The following is a 21,990-nucleotide window of genomic DNA, read 5'->3' as shown; positions in this document are numbered from 1 at the left end:
CGATTTAATGTTATTAATGCGATTAAGGTCACCTCAATCCGATTAAATCTTGTATAAAACCCCTCACAGTCCCAACACCCTTGTCACTTTTGTGTAAATCTCTCACAATGCTGCACAACTTGACCGCAAGACCTTTCCACCAAGCCAGGTAGGTATCACCCCCTCAACCACCACCCAAATCAATCATTTCAAGAATCAACCATCTGGGATGGAACGTCCCTAAGGACGAACTCGTCCACATCCCCCAACATTGGCTCATCTATCCCGAACCGGAAGCCTCAATGCACTTCCTCCTAGCCCTCATCTACATTGGATTCTTCATAATGGCAACAATAGGAAATGGACTCGTCATCTGGATTTTTACCACGTAAAAAACCCAAAAACTGGAAACAAAATCACAAAATTGAAATTTTCCAGATCGAAAAGTCTACGAACAGCTTCCAATATGTTTGTTGTGAATCTTGCCATTTGCGATTTTGCGATGATGATCAAAACACCGATTTTTATTTACAATTCGTTTTATCGTGGTTTTGCTTTGGGGCATTTAGGGTGCCAAATTTTCGCATTTATTGGGTCTTTATCGGGGATTGGGGCCGGTATGACCAACGCATGTATCGCCTATGACCGGTATACGACCATAACAAGGCCCTTTGATGGCAAAATCACAAGAACTAAGGCTTTAGTCATGATCATCTTCGTTTGGGGGTACACCATTCCTTGGGCAGTGCTGCCACTACTAGAAATCTGGGGACGATTCGCCCCCGAGGGATTCCTAACGGCCTGTTCCTTCGACTACTTGACCGACACTTTCGACAACCACATGTTCGTCACGTCGATATTCATATGTTCCTACATTATCCCAATGTCAATGATAATCTACTTCTACAGTCAGATTGTTAGTAAAGTCTTCAGTCATGAGAAAGCCCTTCGAGAACAGGTCCCTCCTACTATTGTTCTTTTCTGTGTAAAACAAACTTTTAGGCGAAAAAAATGAACGTCGAATCGCTCCGTAGCAACCAATCGCAAGCCAACCAATCGGCTGAGCTGAAAATAGCCAAAGCTGCGATTGCCATTTGTTCGTTATTCGTAGCCTCGTGGACTCCGTACGCTGTCTTGGCCCTGATTGGTGCGTTCGGTGACCAATCATTGCTCACGCCCGGAGTCACGATGGTCCCGGCTTGTGCATGCAAGTTTGTAGCGTGTTTGGATCCTTATGTCTATGCCATAAGTCACCCAAAATACAGGTTTGCGAATTTAGCGAAAGTTTTTCACGCTTTTTCCAGACTTGAGTTGCAGAAACGGTTGCCGTGGCTCGCAATTAAAGAAACAACAGTGAGTGAAACACAGTCGACAACCACGGAAAATACCACAACTCAAGCTACAACTTAATAAAACAATGAAATGAAATAATGAACCGCGATGATTATGGATCATGATTGCTTATTTAATTAACATACCTGTTCAGTTTTGTTAAATTAAATTCTTGTCTTGATTTCAAATAAATTCCTGATGAAGCGATCTAGTGGTTGTTTGTCTCTGGGGGAAAATTGAACGTGTGTTTCCATGGTAATGAAATAACAGTTTTGCGAAAATAAAATTCGTGTATTTGTGTGAAGTGAATATAAAACTGTAAATTTTGGAAATGGATGAGCCATTTGGTGAAATCCCGAAATCCAGACAAAGTTCGAAAACTGAACACACGTTTGATGAGCTCGAAAGGGTCGACGAGAAGGGCACAGTCGAAAATAAGCTCATATGCAAGCCCGTTCAGTCATTCCACAGGTCTGTCCACACACAGAAACTGCAATAACCATTATTATGATCAAAAAGTGTGGGAAAATTCAACAAATACTCACATTTCAAATTTAGACAAGTTGAAACCGGAAAATTGCGCCAAACATGGTCATTTGTTGCGTTGCTATGGCAACCGAGGCTTGAGCTCACGTGATTTTTTTCTCAAAAATCAAAAAATGCCAAATAGACTCGAAAAAACATAGTTTCATATAGAGGGTGATTTATAAAAAAATTAGAAGCAATTCAAAATACTAGGTTAGGAAAATTTAACAAGTTGGAACCGGAAATAAGCGACAAACATGGCTGTTTGTTCCGTTGCTATGGTAACAACGCTTGAGTTTACGTGATTTAGTTTTCATAGTTTCATATACAGGATGATTTATATAAAACTACGAGCCCAGTCGCTTTCTATGCTTTGCAGGTCTCATCTCGTGCATCGATTTTGTTAATTTTTGCAGCAAATGAAGCTTATCAAAAGGGCATTTGACTGTAAAAAAATAGTATAGTTACGTTGATTTCTTAGGGCTGTAATGATTTTTTTCATTTTCTCAAAATTTCTTAGTCATACAAACTTTATTTTTTTCAAGTGTCATCGGGTGTATCGATTTTTTTCATTTTTGCAGAAAATGAAGCCTATCAAAAGGGCATTTGACTGTAAAAAATGGTAAAGTTACATTGACTCCTTAGGGCTGTAATGATTTTTTTCATTTTCTCAAAATTCCTTAGTATAACAAACTTAATTTTTTTTCAAGTGTCATCCCGTGTATCGATTTTTTTTTACTTTTGCAGAAAATAAAGCTTATCAAAAGGGCCTTTGACTGTGAAAAAATGGTGGGGTTACATTGACTCCTTAGAGCTGTCATGATTTTTTTTTATTTTCTCAAAATTCCTTAGTCATACAAACTTTATTTTTTTCAAGTGTCATCCCATGTATCGATTTTTTTCATTTTTGCAGAAAATGAAGCTTATCAAAAGGGACTTTGACTTAAAAAAAATGGTGAAGTTACATTGACTCCTTTGGACTGTAATGAATTTTTTTCATTTTCTCAAAATTCCTTAGTCAAACAAACTTTATTTTTTTCAAGTGTCATCCCATGCATTGATTTTTTTAAATTTTTGCACGTTTTTATTTCCAGAGACTCCAATGTTATTTCCTTTCACATTCCCCACAAGAAATTGCTTGAAAAAATCGAATATAAGAAGCCACCCCCGGAACCTTTGGTAAGTTTTTTGAAAAACCACACGAAATGAGTCAAAATCGTTGATTTTAGGCTGGTTTCTCGGAGATTCAACAAGATTTGTTGAGTCGCAAAAGAAGCGCTTCTGAGGACCTCAATGTTAGTTCCTCCGAGGATGAATCAATCGTCAGTGATGGTAAATAATTTAAGAATAAAAAAAACAATAATTGATGAGTTTTGCAGTTTCAAAGTTTGGTTTAAAATTCCGCCGAAGTACTCTTTCGCCCTCTGTAGCCAAAGAACCCGTTCTCCCTCATGCAAAACTTTACGATGTTATGGACCAAACCGAATGGATAGAAAAATTGCGTCAAGCTGCCGATGGTTATTTCATTTATATGACTTATACGGTACCCCAATCATCGGAATTGTACTCCCCCTATGCCCTTAGGTACTCACAATTGTGTAAAATTGTGCAAATAACAACTTTTTCAGTGTTGTACCGTTTACAAATGTCGACAAGAGTAATTTCTTCACGATGAGTTCCAAAGGTGTGATGCAACACCAAGGGGTTGAGACTGTTTTCACCCCTTTGGATGTGTGGGAGCGCGAGTTTAAAATGTACTGCAAATTGATGCATTTTCGCACATTTTACCGTTTTCGATTATGGAAGGGTTTCTACGTTTGGAGGAAAGCAGTAGTTCGGAAAAAATTCAAATCGGCTCAAACATATCTCAACGAGAATTTATTTATTTTAAATAATGAACTACGAGCGGGGCTTTTAGCCATACAACAAATGTGTTACAAAATGACTGATATTTCGTTCATCGATGATGAGACCATCGAGGATTTTCTCTTGTTTTATTTCATCGAGAATCAGGTGATTATTGGTTGTTTGTGCTAATTAATTTATTTGTTTCCGCCTGAAAGGCAGACAACATATTATACATTTCATAAACTATTTTGTGTAAAGTATTAACTATTCTAAATCGAATAATCATAGTCGGTACTTGACTATCGAAAACAAATTTAAAACTCAAATGTATAATAATGGAAAAAACAGTAAGAAATTAAGAAATTGTTGTATTATTGGTTGCCTATCTATCCCTGTATTTTATTATTTTTTTAAGATGGAAAAACTCGAATCGGTGTCTGAAAAGCTGGAAGAATTTCGTGAAGTGGCCAAAGATATCGTTTCAAATGCCTGTCATGGGGCCCTTTTAGCCAAAGGCTTTGTCCCAAATGAATTACTAGTTGAACCAACGAAAGGTAAAAAATTCGAAAACAACTCTCTTGTTAAACATTAATTTTCAGAACGAAAACGTGGAATTGTTACCAAAGCTCAAGCCAAGAAAACGTCATACATTGAACAAGCAGCAAAGAAAAAATTTTGTATGCGTCTCACGTGTTTTATTATTCTCGCCGATTATTTAATGATCGATTTGATGCACAATTTAATTACACGATCAACGCAAGATCTTAATGTTATTTTGGAAAAACACATCGAATTTTTACCGTCGCAGGAAAAAATCGAAGCTGCGACAATTACGGAGATTTTGGAAGCACCGAGACCAGAGGAGGCCCCACAGGTATAGTGTATTTGACAAGAATTGAGTAAAAAACGCAAATTTTAGCTTCCTTTATTCATCACCGATGTGGTTTTGGATGCGAAGAAATTGTCACTGGATCCGTCACTAAACGTCACTTTAAATATTTTTAACCAAGTGATGGATTTGTGGCAAGAGCATTGCAAGAAAATCAAGTCTTTCACCGCCGACGAAATGTATAGAATTTTCACAAAGTAAGGAGTAATGTTAGTTGCATAGCTTTAAATTTTTACACAGAATTTGGAAGTAATGTTGGTTGCATAGTTACATTTTTTTTTAAATGTAGAATTTCACAAAAAATGTGGGTTGGAGTTTTTCAAATTTTTGTCTACAATTAGTGCAGAATTTAGCACAAAATGAACCATATCAGAGCCGTAATAAAAAATTTCTTGAGTCAAAATGGTCAAAAATTTGAAAACAAATCACTATTTTTGTTTTTTTTTTGCCTATAGTGGTGACCCAGTTAAAATGAATTAGAGCCAATATCAAGAATTTAAACAAAATCAGTCAGCAGTTTTTTAAATTTTTGCACAGAATTTTTACGAGTTGGTTGCATAATTCTCCAAATTTTTGTTTATGGAGTAATGTTGGTTGCATAGTTTCCCAAATTTTTAAAATGTAATATTTTTTTAAATTTTAGTCCGATAATAAATGGCAAAGAGGAGGCCCGGATTTGCGGTTACGGCCCCACTCTGCACTTCTACCTTGACGATGACAAGAAACTGAAAGCTTCTCGACGCCAAGTGATCAAACATTTCGACCATAATTACAAAATGGCCCAATTATACGTGAATAAATACAATTATATTCGTGAATTTTTCGCCGAAGACGAGGAAATGAAAGAGGAGGCTTTGAAAGAAGAAAGGGATATTGAAACGTTTCGAAACCTGTGTAATCGTTACCATCAGGAACTTGATATTATTGACGGTGTTATAGTGTCGCAGTCTCTTGGAATGTTAAATTTGCAATTGAGTCACTTGAAAGACTGTGCAAAACCGGAACCGGAAAGACTGATTTCGGCCCTAACTCATATTCTTCCTTGGATTGGTAAAAGCGAAATTGATCGATTGATTGAAGAGTCGGAGAATATGGAAACGAGTCTAAACCACCAACCGGTGACAACTGTTGATTATGTGAAATATTTGGAGTATTTGGATGATGCTAATACCAGATTGAATGACATGGAAAATAATTTGGATTATTGCAAGGAATTGTATGATATTATGGAGGAGTTTGCTATACCGGTCCCCGACGAAGATATGAACAATTATCTGGGGGTTAGTGTGACTATGGCCTCGTTGCGTAATTTAGTCGATCGAAAATTGGACGAAATTAATAAAACCATCAAGAGTTTCAACGATCAAATGAATAAGGATATCAGTGCGTTGATTTCGGAAGTTGGGGCTATAAAAGACGAGTGCATGGTGAGTTTTTTTTTTTTTTTGATTTTGCAATAACTCAAATTGAATGTTTTAGCAACCTTGGTTGTACGATATTGAGTCAAATATCGGCGAAGTGACTGAATTTTTGAACGATTTGTACGAAAGACTTGTGACGTGTCAACAGAGAGCGGCCGAATTCAAAGGCTACCAGAAACAATTCCGGGTAATAACAATAATAATAACAAATTATCTTCAACTAGGTATACAGCATGTCTCAAAAATATGTTACAATACAAACTTGTGTTTGTATCGACTCTTCCAACGAGAATTATAGTTTTTGGGCTCAAAATACAAAAACAATGAGAAAAATATTCTTTGAATAAACAATTATTTACCAAAATTTAGACCCTCATCAATTTTCAATAATATTAAACAATCAAAGATTCAATGCATTGCAACGTTGCCAAATTATTAAATTTTCTTAGTAAGAAGTCAAAAAATGCACGCTTTGTCTATTTTTTTTTTGGTAAAAAAAAAGGCTTTGATCTATCACGTGACATAATTTACATATAATTCCAATCTACAGGGTGTTCATTAGCAAGGTTAGTATGATTTTTGAATGATGCAAAAACTGCTTATTACAGTTTTTAAAATAATCACGAAAATCGGATTTTAACTCTTTATTTTTATCAAAAAATAGTTATTTATTATATATACAAGACAATAAAAAAAAAATTTTTGGGAGAACTGTACTAAAAATCAACAAAGTTTATAATTCTTGGAACTAGTAATCTAATTTCATTTTAATGTTTTTCGTTTAAAATCCGTTTCGTGATTTATCACACTGTCACCTAAGTAATAAAACGAGGATTTTTTCAATGGCCTTTTTGCGAACTAAAATTTATTATTTTTTATCTTTTTATCCATTTTTTTAAGATTATAATCTTGAAGGTCGTTACAAGATTTCAGATCTCTTAATTTAACTAATTAAAATCTATGATTTTTGAAGGGAAAATTCGCAGATATTTTAGTGTTTTTTCAAAATATTTTCGGTTTCTTCAATAAAACCTGAAAATATTGTTGAAAATTGCGATTTTTAGATATAAAAACTTCAAGTTACGATATTCTCAATAATATGAAGAGTTCAAAAAGTTGAATTTTTGTTTTTCTGTTTCCCATTTCTTGAAATTTTCAAATATGTTACTGTTATTTTTCCCATTTTTTTTTTATTTATTTATTTTGTACTAAATGTTAAAGAGTACTTTTATTAACTAATTTCAGTAGATAAAATAGTCTTTTATCGTCTAGTGAAATAAAGAAATTTTTAAGTACTGTTTATATTCTTTATTTTGTACAAGAAATTCTGGTAGGTGAGTACATAAAAGTTTAGCTCACAAATATTGTCACAAAAATCTACATTAATTTGTATTGTAACTCATTTCTGGGACACGCTGTATAGTCGAAAATAATATTAGGCGAGTATCTATCAAAGTCTATGTATTTTTATTTTTATTTTATCATTTAAAGGTCAGTAATGGACTTACCAACTTGAGTACTAATTTTGATTTTAGTTGGAAGTGACCCGTTTTGATATTTTGGACGAAGTTATGGCCGATGTGAAGTTGCGAATGCTCCTATGGGAAAGTGTCACATCTTGGAGTAAAACCGTCGACGAGTGGTACCATTCCGATTTCAGCGAATTGAACGTCGAAGACATGAATTTGTACACAGCGAAGACCATCAAAAATATAAATCTTCTAGAGAAGGGGTTACCCAAAAATCTCATTGTTCCGAAATTGAAAGACGATGTTGAATTGATGAAAACTAAGGTGTGCTTAATCGAGTTGCTAATTTCTTCTTATTTTTTTTTTCAATAGTTGCCAGTCGTTGCATATTTGCGAAACCCGAGTTTGAGACAACGCCATTGGGTCCAAGTCGAGAACATTCTCAGTTACAAATTCAAGCCTGACGATGAAGTGACACTTGAACTATTGGAAAATTTGAAAGTTTTTACTTTTGCCAATGAACTTCAAGAGATTTCGGGACAGGCGAGTAGCGAGGCGAGTCTTGAGCAGCTTTTGAAGAAGGTGGAAGAGTCATGGAAGACGCTCGAGTTTCAAGTTATGTTGCATAAGGATTCCAAGGATGTTTACATTTTGGGATCGTTGGAAGAAGTGCAGAGTGTTTTGGATGATAGTACTATCAATATTACGACAATTGCAAGTTCGAGACATGTGGGGCCGATTAAAGGACGTGTGGAAGAGTGGGCAAGACAATTGGATTTGTTTTCGAGGACATTGGATGAATGGGTGGCGTGTCAACAGAGTTGGATTTATCTAGAGGTGATTTTTTCGGCGCCGGATATACAAAGACAACTTCCAAGCGAATCGAAGCTTTTTATTGTTGTGGACAAGTCGTGGAAGCAGATTATGCGCAGGACAGCAAAGGTGATGATCTACAGTTTTATTCCATTTCTTCTTCTTCTTTAAATATCGCTTTTATTTATTCTTTTCCTTTTATATCTTTGTTCTCTTTTATTATTATCTTCTGCTACTCAACTTTCCTTTGCATCCTTGTTTCTTCATTTTTTTTTGTGTTAAGCTAGCCCCAAAATTAATAAATGAGCTTATAAAAACTTGGAAACAATTTTTAAAAGCATAATATTCGACATAATGGTCCTTTATCTCCAATTAGTGGAAAAATTAGGACAAAATTTAGCTCTCATTTGTAAATTTTAGTACTCCAACTAAAAAAAAAATCTAACTTTATTGATAGTTGATTGATTTTCTTGAAATTTTTTATGTTTCTGTAATTCATTCTAAGTGTTAAACAAATCATTTTTTTATTTTTTTGCCAATATGGTAACTCACTTAGAATGAATGCAGACAATATTAAAAAATTGAACAAAATTGATTAACGAATCATAAAGCATTTTTTTCAGTTGTAGTGCTAAACTAGCTCCAAAAGTAACAAATAAGGGCTAAAAACCACTTATAAAAACTTTGTAAAAGTTTTCAAAAGCTCATAATTTGACAGATTAGCCCTTTATTTACACAATAAGCGCCAAGTTTAGCACAAAAATCGTTCATCAGGTCTGTTGTAAATAATTTATAGATTCAAAATGGTTACAAAAAAGGTTTAAATTTGCTATTTTTTGTTTTTTTTTTGCCTGTGATAACTCACTTAAGAAAAAACAGCCAATATTAAAAATTTAAATAAAATCATTCAACGGATAATGAAGTTAGAGGATTTTTTTTAGTTATAGTCCTAAACAAAATCTAAAATTAAAAAATGATGACTAAAAACCGCTTATAAAAATTTGGAAAAAAAATTGAAAAACATATAATTGGTTCATTATACACAATTAGTGCAAAATTTAGGACAATATGAACCATATCAGGGCCGTAATAAACAATTTCTTGATTCAAAATGGTCCAAAAAAAGTTCAAATTCAAAAACAAATGACAGTTTTTTGTTATTTTTTTACTAGTGGTGATTCACTTTAAATGAATTACAGCCAATACAAAAATTTGAACAAAATCGGTTAACAAATAATGTAGCATTTTTTTACTATAGCAGTACTAGCCCTAAAATTGACAAATGAGGGTTAAAAATTACTTATAAAAATTTTGTAAAAGTTTTAAAAAGCATATAATTTTGAGATTAGATATTTTTATATACAATTGTGCAAAATGTAGCATAATCTGAACCATATCAGGGCTGTAATGAATAATTTCTTGATTTAAAATAATCCCAAAATGTTTAAATTTTCAAATAAATCATTTTTTTTTTGATATATGGTAACTCACTTTAAATGAATGCAGACAATATTAAAAAATTGAAGAAAATCGATTAACGAATAATAAAGTTAGAGCATTTTTTTCAGTTATAGTGCTAAACTAGCCCCAAAAGTAAAAAATGAGGACTGAAAGTCGCTTAGAAAAATTTGGAAAAAAAATTGAAAAGCATATAATTCGATTAGTGCAAAATTTAGCACAATATGAATCACATCAGGGCAGTAATAAACAATTTCTTGATTCAAAAGCCAAAAAAAGTTCAAATTCAAAAACAAATGACTATTTTTTGTTTTTTTTACTAGTGGCGATTCACTTTAAATGAATTACAGCTAATACTAAAAATTTGAACAAAACTGGTTAACAAATAATAAAGTTATAGCTTTTTTTATTTTTGGTGCTTAAAACCGCATATAAATACTTGGAAAAATTTTTCAAAAGCATAATAATTCAACAGATTGGTCCTTTCTATACGATTTCTTGATTCGAAGTAGCCCAGAAAAGTTTACATTCTCAAAAAATGACCAGCGGTGACTCATTTAGAACTACAGTCAATATTAAAAATTTGAACAAAATTGTTTAACGAATAATGAATTAAAGCATTTTTTTGTTATAGAAGTACTGTTTTCGCCCCAAAAAGGGCTAAAAACCACTTATAAAAAGTTCATTATTCAACAGATTGGTATTTTATCTACAATTAGCACAGGGCCGCAATAAACAATTTTTTGATTCAAAATTCTTGAACAAATGAAATTTTTTTGTGTAAAACATCTTGTGATGATTTTAGATGCCTCTCGCGATGGAAGCAGCATTGTACCCCGATTTGCTAGCAGAACTCCAGAAAAACAACGCCCTTTTGGAGCAAATCATGAAATGTCTGGAATCCTACTTGGAGGTGAAACGTGTAGCCTTTCCCCGCTTCTATTTCCTCTCAAACGACGAACTTTTGGAGATTTTGGCCCAGACGAGAAACCCCCACGCCGTTCAACCTCACTTGCGTAAATGTTTCGATGCCATTGCACGTTTGGAATTTGCAGCAAAAGAAGAGGAAGTCGGCATAACACCTGGTGGTGGTGATGAAGATGTGAAAAAATCAAAATCTGTGACAATGCTTACGACGAATATTTCGGCAATGATCAGTCCTGAAGGTGAACGAGTTGCACTAACAAAAGGCCTAAAAGCGCGAGGAAACGTCGAAGATTGGCTAGGAAAAGTTGAATCATCAATGTTTTTCGCTTTGAGACGTTTAATGAAAGCAGCATTGATTGATTTTGAATCAAGTCAACGAATTGATTGGGTGGTGAGACACCCAAGTCAAATAACATTAACAGTATCACAAATTATGTGGGCACGAGGTGTACACATGATTTTAGATCATCCAAACGCTCATAACAACTTGGAAAAATTTGAGCAAAAATGTATTGGGGATTTGAACGATTTGGCTAGTTTAATTCGAACGGATTTGGATTCGGTCACAAGAAAAGTCTTAATTGCTCTAATAACAATTGATGTGCATGCACGAGACACCATAAGAAATATGGTTGAACATGGAGTGAAAAAAAGCGATAGTTTTGATTGGTTAAAAGTCTTGAGGTACTACTGGGATGAGCATCTTGATGATTGTGTTACGAGAATGTCATCGGCTTATTACATTTACGGTTATGAGTATTTAGGAGCATCGGGTGTTTTGGTTATAACCCCCTTAACCGATCGTTGTTATCTATGTCTAATGGGGGCGCTCCAATTGGATTTAGGAGGTGCCCCTGCTGGGCCTGCAGGAACCGGTAAAACTGAGACTACTAAAGACTTGGCAAAGGCTTTAGCCATTCAATGTGTTGTTTTTAACTGTTCGGAAGGTTTAGATTATAAGATAATGGGGCGTTTTTTTGCCGGTTTGGCACAATCTGGGGCTTGGAGTTGTTTCGATGAGTTTAATCGAATTGATATTGAAGTACTTTCGGTTATTGCACAACAAATTATTACGATACGTAATGCCAAAGCTGCAAAATTGACACGGTTTATGTTTGAAGGACGTGAAATTAAACTAGTGCACAAATGTGCGACTTTTATTACAATGAATCCGGGATATGCCGGAAGAACTGAGCTTCCGGATAATTTAAAAGCTTTATTTAGACCAATTGCAATGATGGTGCCCGATTATGGTAAGAGTTGATTTATTATACAGGGTGCCCATTTTATTTGTTCCCGCCTGAAAGAGCAAAAATAGGCAACATATTATACATTTCATAAATTGTTTTGTACTATTCGAAATCGAATAATCATAGTCCGTGCGTAACTATTGAAAAGTATAAAAAAAATTAACAGCAAGAAATGAAAAAAATATTGTATTATTGGTTGCCTATTTATGAAATTTAAGGGAGAAACCGATAAAATGGACACTTGTATGAATTGGAAAAATAGTATTTGGTTTCAGCACTTATTGCCGAAGTTATTTTATATTCTGAAGGTTTTGAGTCGTCGAAAGTACTTTCGCAAAAAATGGTCCAAATGTATAAACTTTGTAGCGAGCAATTGTCACAACAAGATCACTATGATTTTGGGATGCGTGCTGTTAAAAGTGTTTTGGTGATGGCAGGGTCGCTGAAGAGGGCGAATCCTGATCGAAACGAGGATGTGGTGCTGATTTGTGCCTTGCGTGACAGCAATTTGCCCAAGTTTTTGGCCGATGATGCTCTCCTCTTCCAAGTAAGGTTTTAACATAATTTTTATTTATTTCCTCATAATTAGGAATAAAGTGACGCTTTATTCCCTCGGGAATAAAATAAATAGGAAGATCGAAAATAGTTTTTCCTTGAAAAATATAAACGGAATTAGTTTCATTTTTTTGTTTATTTTTTTCAATTTTAAATAAAAAATAGTAATAAAAAGAATAAACAGATTTTTAGAGTAGTTATCATTCATCAATTTAATAGTTTTTTTAAAAAATAAATAATTTAAGCAAAAAATATTTGGTTCCATACTTTTTATATTAACAAGAAAGCGTTTTTAAGCCAAGTTTTTTTAATTACAAACAGGTGTGCCAGAACTCGCTCTCCAGAGGTAAATTTCAAGTAAGATAAGATACCAGGAACATGAAAAACATTTTTAAAAAATACATCTATCAAAAAATTTTGATATTTATTATTTGAATTTTTCTATTTTTATTTTTTACTGTTTCTCAAGACTTCAATTTCTGTTTTTCAATTTTTGGTTACCTGTAATTTTCGCAAATTTTAATCTTAAGTTTATATTTTTTTTATATAAGTAACGATATTTTTATTTTTTTTGTTCTCAAAATTCTTGTTGGTTTTGACTTGAATTAATCTGAATGACCTTTTTATTTTTATTTATATTTTTGTTTTGGAAAATTTTTTCATTTCGCGATCTTGAAATATGAGATTGTTTCAGAATTTTTTAATGAAAATCTGAAAACATTTGAGAAAATGACATAAGAATATTTAGTTACTTGAAGTTTTTTTTCTAATGTTAAAAATTGCAATTTTTAAATGTAAAAAATTCTCTATTTTTATTATGACTTTATTTTTTCTGAAGAATTTGGAAGATTTCAAAAAGTTGAATTTTTTTTTTCTAATTTCTTGAATTTTTGAAAAATTTTAAGCCTCCAATGACAGGGTGTGTCACAACTCGCACCCAAAAGAAAAAATTCAAGTAAGATAAGATACCAGAAGCATGGAAAAAATGTTTAAAAAATTATGTCAAAAAATTTTGACATGTATTTTTGACATTTGACATTTTTCTATTTTTATTTTTTCTCAAGACTTCAATTTCTGTTTTCCTATAATTTTCGCTAATTTTAGTTTTAAGTTTATATTTTGAAATAAGTAACGGTTTTTTTTTTCTTTTTGTTCTCAAGATTCATGTTGATTTTGACTTGAATTAATCTCAATGATCTTTTTATTTTTATTTATTTGGAATTTCTTTTTAATTTTTTTTCTTTTCGCGATCTTGAAATTTGAGATTGTTTTTTTCTAATTTTGAAAATTGCCATTTTAAATGTAGAAAGCTCTCTATTTTTATTATTACTATATTTTTTTCTCAAGAATTTGAAACATTTAAAAAAGTTGATTTTTTTTCTAATTTCATGAATTTTTCAAAAATTTAAAACCACCAAACACAGGTGTGCCAGAAAAAAATGTTTTAAAAATCCTCTATCAAAAATTTTGACATTTGTCATTTTTCATTGATAGATTTTTTTAACATGGATTCTGTTATCGTACCTTCTCTGGGTCGTGAGTTGTGTCGCACCCTGTATTTCAATTTTTATTATAGGTATAAATAATTTTATCTCTAAATTCACAGACACTAGTCAGGAGTGAAGTGGCGCAGCGACATAAGTTTTGTAAAGGTCAATAATAACCTAGGCTAAATTAAAAAAAAATATAAATGTGAAAGTTAAAAAAAATATAAAATTTTGAATGAAAAATTTTCTTCAATAGAATTTCCCTAGAGGAAAAACGTTTCCGTTTTATTATTCATAGTTCATGGTTCATCAAATAGTGATGTATTTCGTTGTAGGGAATTTTGAGCGATTTATTTCCCGGAGTCGAGTTACCAGAGCAAGATTATGGTAAATTCCAGGAGGCTATCGTCGACGTCATGATCCACCAACAGCTCCAACCTGAGAAACCCATGATCCGGAAAGTGATTCAATTGTACGAAACCATGATTGTAAGATGGGGTGTAATGTTGGTGGGGCCAACTGGTGGTGGCAAAAGTACCGTTTTAAACGTAAGTCATTCCATCAAAAAGTGTAAAATTTTGAGTAAAAATTTCAGACATTAAATAAAGCCTTGACAAAAATGTACCATGATGGTATCGAAGGACCATATTACCACCCCGTGCACACTTATACCATGAACCCAAAAGCGGTAACCGCTGGTGAACTCTACGGAGAAGTGAATATTTACACTCTGGAATGGCGTGATGGTCTTATGGGTATTATGATGCGAACTGCTGTGCAATGTACCGAAGAGGACCATCAATGGATCATTTGTGATGGTCCCGTCGATGCTGTCTGGATTGAAAATTTAAATACCGTTCTAGACGATAATAAAATGTTATGTCTTGCGAATTCGGAACGAATTAAACTCACACCTTATGTCCATATGGTTTTTGAAGTAATGGATTTGGCCCAAGCCTCACCAGCGACTGTCAGTCGATGTGGGATGGTTTACATCGATCCTGACGAAATCGGTTGGTTGCCTTATGCCAAATCATGGGTGGAAAAACGCCCCGATGATGTTTTAAACCACGAAATGAAACAATTCATGATTGGTTTATTCGAATATTCGGTTGAAAACGGTTTTGGTTTTGTGAAAAAACACGGTGATTTTTCCATACATCAGGTTGATATAAGTAAAGTTGCAATGCTTTGTGCCATCATTGAGAGTTATCTAAACGTACCAAATGCGTTAGAAAATATTGGTGAAAAAAGCAAAGTCAAGAGTTATCTATCACAGGTGTTTATTTTTGCCTATATTTGGGCTCTTGGTGGTAATCTTACTGATGCGTCAAAGGAGAAGTTTGAGGTGTTTGTGAGGGAACAATTTGATGAATACCCAGATGCAAGGTTAGTCCGGTTAAAATAGACATTTGAAATAACTAAAATTCCGACAGAGCCAAAGATCAAAATTTGACGTTTTTTAGATTTTTTTCGAAAACGGTAAGTTTTATCAAAAAAATAGCCCAGACAAAAATTGTAGATCTTAAAATTATCTACAAAAATGGCCTTTATACTTTTTTTCTAAGAATCACCATTCCTGAGATATCGCGATTTTAAAAGTTGAAGGAGTAACGTTCTACATACAGAGTGCGCCAGAACTCGCGCCCCAAAGATAAATGCCATGTCGGGTAAGGTACCAGGAACAAAAAAAAATTAAAAAATTCTATCTATAAAAATTTCAAAATTATGAGAGTTTAAATTTTGCACTTTGACTCTATTTATTTCTGTAGGATAAATAATTTTCCATGTTTTTTTGCTACAGGCTATTAGAAGAGAAAACAAGGAAGCTGTATTCTAAAATTATAACTCTGTTTAATGTTATTTGTGGCTTTTGTTGACAAAAGTTTTGTACCTTCACTAAATAATTGTAAAAAAACATATACAAAATCATCAGTATCATTAAATAGACATAAAAAATGTCAAATGTCAAAAAATTACAAAAATTTTTGACAGTTAGAATTTTTTAAACATTTTTTCCATGTTTCTGGTATCCTATCTTACTTGAAATTTTTCTTCTACTTCAATAAACTTATAAATATCTCGATTCCATTAGAATTAAAAAGAATTTATTTGGTAATACATACAGGTTGTTCAAAAAATCGCGCATTTTTTTGAAAGGAAGTAATTGGGTAGTCCCCAGAGTACTGAAAAAGTGTTTAAAAAATTCTATGTCAAAAAATTTTGGTGATTCTTAGAAAAAAAAGTATAAAGACCAATTTTGTAGATAATTTTAAGATCTATAATTCTTGTCTGAGCTATTTTTTTTATAAAACTTACCGTTTTCGAAAAAAAATTAAAAAACCACAAATTTTGACCTTTGACCCCGAATAACTTTTTTAGCACACATGGGATCGATGGGGACTTTTGACACTTTATTTCTAATGGTGTACCCAAGCTCTATCGGAATTTTCGTTATTTGACCACTATTTTTATGACTAATTTAACCAGGCTATACAGGGTGTTCCGTTTTTATTGTTACAAATTTAAACAGGTGATAGGAAATTCAATTCTAAGACAAAAGTTTCCTATAAACATGTATCGAAAAATGCTTGGTAAGGGAGCTACACCCCCTGAAAGGGGGCTAATAGGTTTTTGCTAATATTTCAGAGACCATTTAAGATAAAATTACAAAATTTGGTACAGATAATAACCTTTATACACCCAAACGAATTCAAGCATCAAATGTCGAATTTTTTATTTTTTTGTATTTTTTTATTTTAAAAAAATACCTATTTATTTTGGCTTTAGTTTCTTTGGTTATGCATTGACCAAAATGGTCGTCACTTTGAACAACTCCTTTAGATTTAGGCAAATTCATTTAATTAATGTTATTATTGTTACTGTAATGTAATGTTAATTAGTTGAGGTTGATTAAAAAATATAAATTTCTTGCTTTAATATTCTGTAAATTCTGATTTATTTGAATGTTGTATATTGGTGTGTAACATAAATTTTAAATTAATTTTATTCAAAAACAAGTCGTATCGACACAAGAGAGACTTTTCTGTGATAAACTATCGAACTTAAGATTTTGTTGCTGAAAGTACCGAGAAACTAAAGCCAAAATAAATAGGGTATTTTTTACCTTAAACACCCCCAGTTTCGTACGCCCCTGATTTGACATTTGATGTTTGAATTTGTTTAGGTGTATAAAGGTTATCATCTGTACCAAATTTTATAATTTTATCTTAAATAGTTTCTGAAAAACATATTAGCTCCCTTACCAAGCATTTTTCGATACATGTTTATAGGAAACTTTTGTCTTAGAATTGAATATCCTATCACTTGTTTAAATTTGTAACAATAAAAACGGAACACCCTGTATAAATAGTGTCATTATTTTTTTTTAGATTACCTCCAGGTATTGATTTGTATGGTGTTTTTATGAATAGTCAAGACCATCGTTTAGACCCATGGGCAAAAATCCTCCCAACTTTCAACTACAAACAAGAAGTACCATTTTTCGAGATGTTGGTACCAACCAATGATACTGTACGTTTTGGGTACGTGATGGAACGTCTCATGTATGTGAATTATCCCGTCTTGTTTGTCGGCGATACTGGTACCAAAATCGGGTAAAAACCTCACTAAAACTAAAATGAAAATCCCTAGGTGTTGGTAAAACTGTGGTGGCAAAAAACGTCCTTAATCGTCTCTACGAAACTGGTGATTTTGTCCCAGTCACTATAAATTTCTCGGCTCAAACTAGTAGTTTTCGAACACAGGAAATCCTCGAGTTAAAATTGGAGAAAAAGAAGAAGACTCTTCTGGGGGCACCGATGGGCAAAAAAGTGTTACTTTTTGTCGATGATGTTAATATGCCAAAGCTGGAGACTTATGGGGCTCAACCCCCGATTGAGTTACTCCGCCAGTTTCTCACCTATGGGGGTTTGTATGATAGGGAGAAGTTATTCTGGAAGGAGATTCGGGATGTTGTCGTGTCGGCGGCTTGTGCCCCACCTGGGGGTGGCAGGAACCCCCTCACGCCTCGTTTTGTGCGTTTTTTCGCAATGTTGTTGATACCGCCACCGAATGAGTTTGCTCTCAAGGCCATCTTTAAGGCGATTCTTAAGGGTTTTCTTTTTGATTTTTCGAATGAAATTAGGGATTTGGGGGATTATATGGTTAGTGCAGCCGTTGAGATTTATCTGAGGATTGCGACTGATTTGTTGCCAACTCCTGCGAAATCCCACTATGTGTTTAATCTTCGGGATTTGTCGAAATGTGTCCAAGGGGTGCTCCAAGCCGATTCGGGGACTATGAGGGAGGAGAGTGCAATGTTGCGATTGTTTTACCACGAGTGTTTGAGGGTTTTTCACGATCGTTTGATCAATGTTGAGGATAAATCGTATTTTTATTTCCTGATGAGGGAGATTTGTGGACGAAACTTTGGTACAGCAGTTTTAGCTTTGCCCGATCAACCGGTTATAACCCATCCACCGTTGTTACTTTTTGGTGATTTCATGCAATATGGGGCGAATAAAGAAGACCGAATTTACGAGGAGATTAAAAATGTTGATAAAATTCGAAGCGTTTTACAAGTAATTGAAATTATTTTTTGTTTTTGATTGAAATGATGTGATTTTAGGATTATTTGGACGATTATAATCTTCTCGAATCGAAAGACATGCAATTGATTTTTTTTATGGATGCAATTGAGCATTGTGTTCGTATTGCGAGGATTTTGAGGTCGGAGAGGGGGAATGCCCTCCTTGTTGGAGTTGGAGGAATGGGGAAACAAAGTCTGACACGATTAGCATCACATGTGAATGCATACAAGTTGGGTTTTTTTTTGTTATTTTGTTGGTGAAACTGTAATTGTGATTGTAGGTGTTTTCAAATTGAGTTGACACGAAACTATGACAGATCGTACTTTTTTGAGGATTTGAGGAAAATGTATTTTAATGCAGGGGCGAATAATGCAAATTCAGTTTTTCTCTTTACCGACACGCAAATTGTGCAAGAGGATTTTCTCGAGGATATTAACAATATACTAAATTCAGGTAATACTTTTTTATACAGGGTGTGATTTTTAAGAAACGGTAAGTGATGTAGAATTTTTATGGCCCGATTTCAAAAATTGGAAAAATTAATTAAATGGTGGCTTTTAATGTAGTATAAGTTCTGAAATTCTGATTTTTGAACTGAAACTTTCGAATCTTGAAACTTTGAACTCAGAGCTGTATTTTTGTTAATTTTGATAAATTCGGACTTTTACTCACAAATATCACTTTTTTAAACTAGAAGTTTTGAATTCTAATCCAAGAATTCCGACTTAATTCTTATAAATCGAAAATTGGAATTGTCAAAATTTATAAAAGAAAATGATGTAAATCTGAATCTTTGATTTCTAAACCTGGAATTGTGCTTTTAAAATTTGTTCATCTAAAATTCTGATTTTTGAATTGGAAACTTCGAATTTTTGAAACTTTGAATTCAGAGGATTTTTAATCACAAATATCACTTTTTTAAACTGGGAATTTTCAATTCTAATCCAAGAATTCGGACTTACAAAACAAGAAAACTGGAATTGTGACATGTAAAACCATGTTTTTTTCAAAATTTATTTAAATTTGGAATATTTACTTTTCAATTGAGAACATTGACTCCATTCAAAATTTTGACTTTAAAATTGGAAATTCTAAATTTATGTGCTGAATTTCCACTGAATTTTTTTTTACTTTTAATAAATTCGGGCTTTTAATCTAAAATTTCCCTTTTTTTAAACTAGGAATTTTGAATTCTAATACAAGAATTCTGATTTAATTTTTTTTGGTGTTTTTTTTTGAAAATTAATTTAAAGAGAAAAAGGTGTAAATGTGAATCTTTGATTTCTGAACCTTAGAAATGTACTTCCTAATTATTTTTTTTTGATTTTTGAATTGGAAATTCTAAATTTTTGTGCCGAATTTTTGATTTCTAAACCCGGAATTGTGCTTTTTAAATTTGGAATTTTGACTAAAATTTTGAATGCAGAGCTATATTTTTTTAAATTTTAATAAATTCGGACTTTTAATCTCAAATCTCACTTTTTTTAGACTAGGAATTTTGAATTTTAACTCAACTTATAAACCAGGAAATTCGAATTCAAATTCAATTTTTTTTTCATAATTTCATTACATAAAAAAATTGATACCTATTATAAATAATAATGAAAAAAAAAAAATAAATGAAAACCGTTGCATAATAAAAATTCTACAACCCTTGCCGTTTTTTAAAAATTACCCTGTATATTAAGGAAATAAACTATAATTTCGAATTAAAACGCCCTCGGCTGCTTTAAGTCACCTCTGGGATTACCTACATTCTTGGAATTTTAATGTTTATTCCATTAATAAAAAAATGATAAATTTCGTTCAATTTTTAGGCGAAGTTCCGAACCTTTTCGAAGCCGACGAATACGAGAAAGTGATAATTGCAACTCGAGACCCAGCAAAAACTGCAGGAGTCGATCCCGGTAACCGTGACGGTATTTACGACTATTTCATAAGCAGAGTTCGCAATAATTTGCATTTGGTAATTTGTATGAGTCCAGTAGGTGACGCTTTTCGGTAAATTTTCAATTTTTGGAAACACCAAAAATTAAAAAAAATAATTGTAGACGACGTTGTCGCATGTTTCCCTCATTGGTCAATTGTTGTACGATTGATTGGTTCGAGAAATGGCCCCATGAAGCGCTCTTATCAGTCTCTCAAAACGCATTAAAAGACTTGGGAAGCGAGGAAATTTGCAATAATTTATCAACGATTTGTGTGACAATTCATGAAAGTGTTGAAGAAATGACTGAACGGTTTTATCTCGAAATGAGACGGCATTATTATACGACACCAAGTAGTTATCTGGAATTGTTGAAACTCTACCGAAAATTACTCGAGACGAAAAAAGAACAAGTTATTTATAAAAGATCACGAATTAGTAACGGATTACAAAAATTATACGAAACTAATTCAGTTATTGAAACAATGAAGGAGACTCTGATTGCTTTGGAGCCGGTTTTGGCTGAAAAATCGGTCGCTGTGGATGAATTAATGTCAAATTTGACAACAGAACAACACCAAGCCGATAAAGTCCGCGCTATTGTCAAATACGACGAAGAAATCGCCAAAGCAAAAGCTGAAGACACTCAAGCTTTGGCTGATGATGCCCAAAGAGACTTGGATACGGCCCTACCGGCCTTGGAAGCCGCCACGAAAGCTCTTGAAGCTCTCAATAAGAATGATATTAACGAAATTAAAGTGTTTCAAAAACCGCCAAAACTTGTACAGTATGTTATGGAATCGGTTTGTCTTCTTTTGGGGGCAAAGTATGGGGGAAAAACACAGTTTTGGGGTTGGGTTTCAAAGAGTGGGTTTTAGGACTGATTGGGCTGCAGCTAAGATTGTCCTCGGTGATGTTAATTTCCTAAAGAAGCTTCAAGAGTACGACAAGAATCACATAACTGAGCAAACTTTACGGAAATTGAAGTCGTATGTTGATAATCCTGATTTCGTCCCAGATAAAGTCGGGAAAGTGTCAAAGGCATGCAAGAGTATGTGTATGTGGGTACGGGCGATGGATATGTATGCGAAAGTCTACAAAATTGTTGAACCAAAAAGGAAAAGGTAAGATATAAATATGTTAAAAAAATTCTATCTATAAAAATTTCGAAGTTATGAGTTTAAATTTTGCACTACTTTGACTCTATTTTGGAAAAATAATTTTTCAAGTTCAAGAAGAGGAAACGAGGAAGCTGTATCCTCATAATTATAAAAAAAACATATACAAGATCATCAGAATCATTAAATAGACATAAAAAAAATGTCAAATGTTAAATTTTTTTGACAGATAGAATTTTTTAAACATTTTTCCCATGTTCCTGGTATCTTACTTAAAATTTTTATCTGGGTCGCGAGTTTTGACACTCCCTGTGTTTGGAAGTTTTAAATTTTTGAAAAATTCAAGAAATTCAACTTTTTGAATTCTTTCAAATTCTTGAGAAAAAATAAAGTAATAATA

At 33.1% G+C, this 21,990-nt stretch overlaps 2 protein-coding genes and 1 long non-coding RNA gene across 4 annotated transcripts in view; 2 read left to right on the top strand and 1 right to left on the bottom strand.

Annotated features, from left to right (window-relative positions):
- Positions 1 to 49: 49 nt before the first annotated feature.
- LOC123014963 (opsin, ultraviolet-sensitive-like) lies at positions 50 to 1,518 on the top strand. The gene is made up of 5 exons (XM_044414316.1): positions 50 to 148; positions 194 to 367; positions 418 to 937; positions 982 to 1,244; positions 1,284 to 1,518. Exons 1-5 carry the CDS (start codon positions 108 to 110, stop codon positions 1,387 to 1,389), a joined length of 1,104 nt encoding a protein of 367 aa, XP_044270251.1. The 5' UTR covers positions 50 to 107; the 3' UTR covers positions 1,390 to 1,518.
- Positions 445 to 2,083, bottom strand: LOC123014968. Its single transcript, XR_006413356.1, has 3 exons — positions 1,857 to 2,083; positions 1,458 to 1,801; positions 445 to 1,044 (listed from the first exon to the last, which is right to left on the bottom strand). It is a non-coding gene; the product is annotated as an uncharacterized LOC123014968 (long non-coding RNA).
- The window catches only part of LOC123014957 (dynein axonemal heavy chain 6), a 33,242-nt gene continuing 12,834 nt past the window's right edge, over positions 1,583 to 21,990 (top strand). The window contains exons 1-23 of one of the 2 annotated variants that reach the window (XM_044414305.1): positions 1,583 to 1,782; positions 2,931 to 3,015; positions 3,066 to 3,168; positions 3,216 to 3,420; positions 3,465 to 3,849; positions 4,100 to 4,238; positions 4,284 to 4,558; positions 4,604 to 4,770; positions 5,217 to 6,000; positions 6,053 to 6,181; positions 7,530 to 7,787; positions 7,836 to 8,405; positions 10,540 to 11,914; positions 12,220 to 12,458; positions 14,289 to 14,501; positions 14,549 to 15,342; positions 17,346 to 17,557; positions 17,608 to 18,536; positions 18,584 to 18,774; positions 18,826 to 18,998; positions 20,363 to 20,546; positions 20,597 to 21,298; positions 21,351 to 21,596. In XM_044414305.1, the coding sequence (XP_044270240.1) occupies positions 1,643 to 1,782; positions 2,931 to 3,015; positions 3,066 to 3,168; positions 3,216 to 3,420; positions 3,465 to 3,849; positions 4,100 to 4,238; positions 4,284 to 4,558; positions 4,604 to 4,770; positions 5,217 to 6,000; positions 6,053 to 6,181; positions 7,530 to 7,787; positions 7,836 to 8,405; positions 10,540 to 11,914; positions 12,220 to 12,458; positions 14,289 to 14,501; positions 14,549 to 15,342; positions 17,346 to 17,557; positions 17,608 to 18,536; positions 18,584 to 18,774; positions 18,826 to 18,998; positions 20,363 to 20,546; positions 20,597 to 21,298; positions 21,351 to 21,596 (8,498 nt within the window). In that variant the 5' untranslated portion in view covers positions 1,583 to 1,642. Of the gene's footprint in view, positions 1,783 to 2,930; positions 3,016 to 3,065; positions 3,169 to 3,215; positions 3,421 to 3,464; positions 3,850 to 4,099; positions 4,239 to 4,283; positions 4,559 to 4,603; positions 4,771 to 5,216; positions 6,001 to 6,052; positions 6,182 to 7,529; positions 7,788 to 7,835; positions 8,406 to 10,539; positions 11,915 to 12,186; positions 12,459 to 14,288; positions 14,502 to 14,548; positions 15,343 to 17,345; positions 17,558 to 17,607; positions 18,537 to 18,583; positions 18,775 to 18,825; positions 18,999 to 20,362; positions 20,547 to 20,596; positions 21,299 to 21,350; positions 21,597 to 21,990 lie in introns of both variants that reach the window. The other variant, XM_044414304.1, reaches the window with a different exon arrangement.

The sequence above is a fragment of the Tribolium madens genome, unplaced genomic scaffold, assembly GCF_015345945.1.
Source record: "Tribolium madens isolate multiple individuals breed KSU strain unplaced genomic scaffold, Tmad_KSU_1.1 Scaffold_97;HRSCAF=244;Tcas5.2_LG3a, whole genome shotgun sequence".
Taxonomy (NCBI): Eukaryota; Metazoa; Arthropoda; class Insecta; order Coleoptera; family Tenebrionidae; genus Tribolium; species Tribolium madens.
This window is presented reverse-complemented; position numbering and strand designations above follow the sequence as displayed.

Coding starts and splice junctions, on each gene's coding strand:
- LOC123014963 (XM_044414316.1), top strand. CDS start 108: ATGCTGCACAACTTGACCGCAAGACCTTTCCACCAAGCCAG. Junction 149..193: donor AGACCTTTCCACCAAGCCAG/GTAGGTATCACC, acceptor AATCATTTCAAG/AATCAACCATCTGGGATGGA. Junction 368..417: donor GTCATCTGGATTTTTACCAC/GTAAAAAACCCA, acceptor GAAATTTTCCAG/ATCGAAAAGTCTACGAACAG.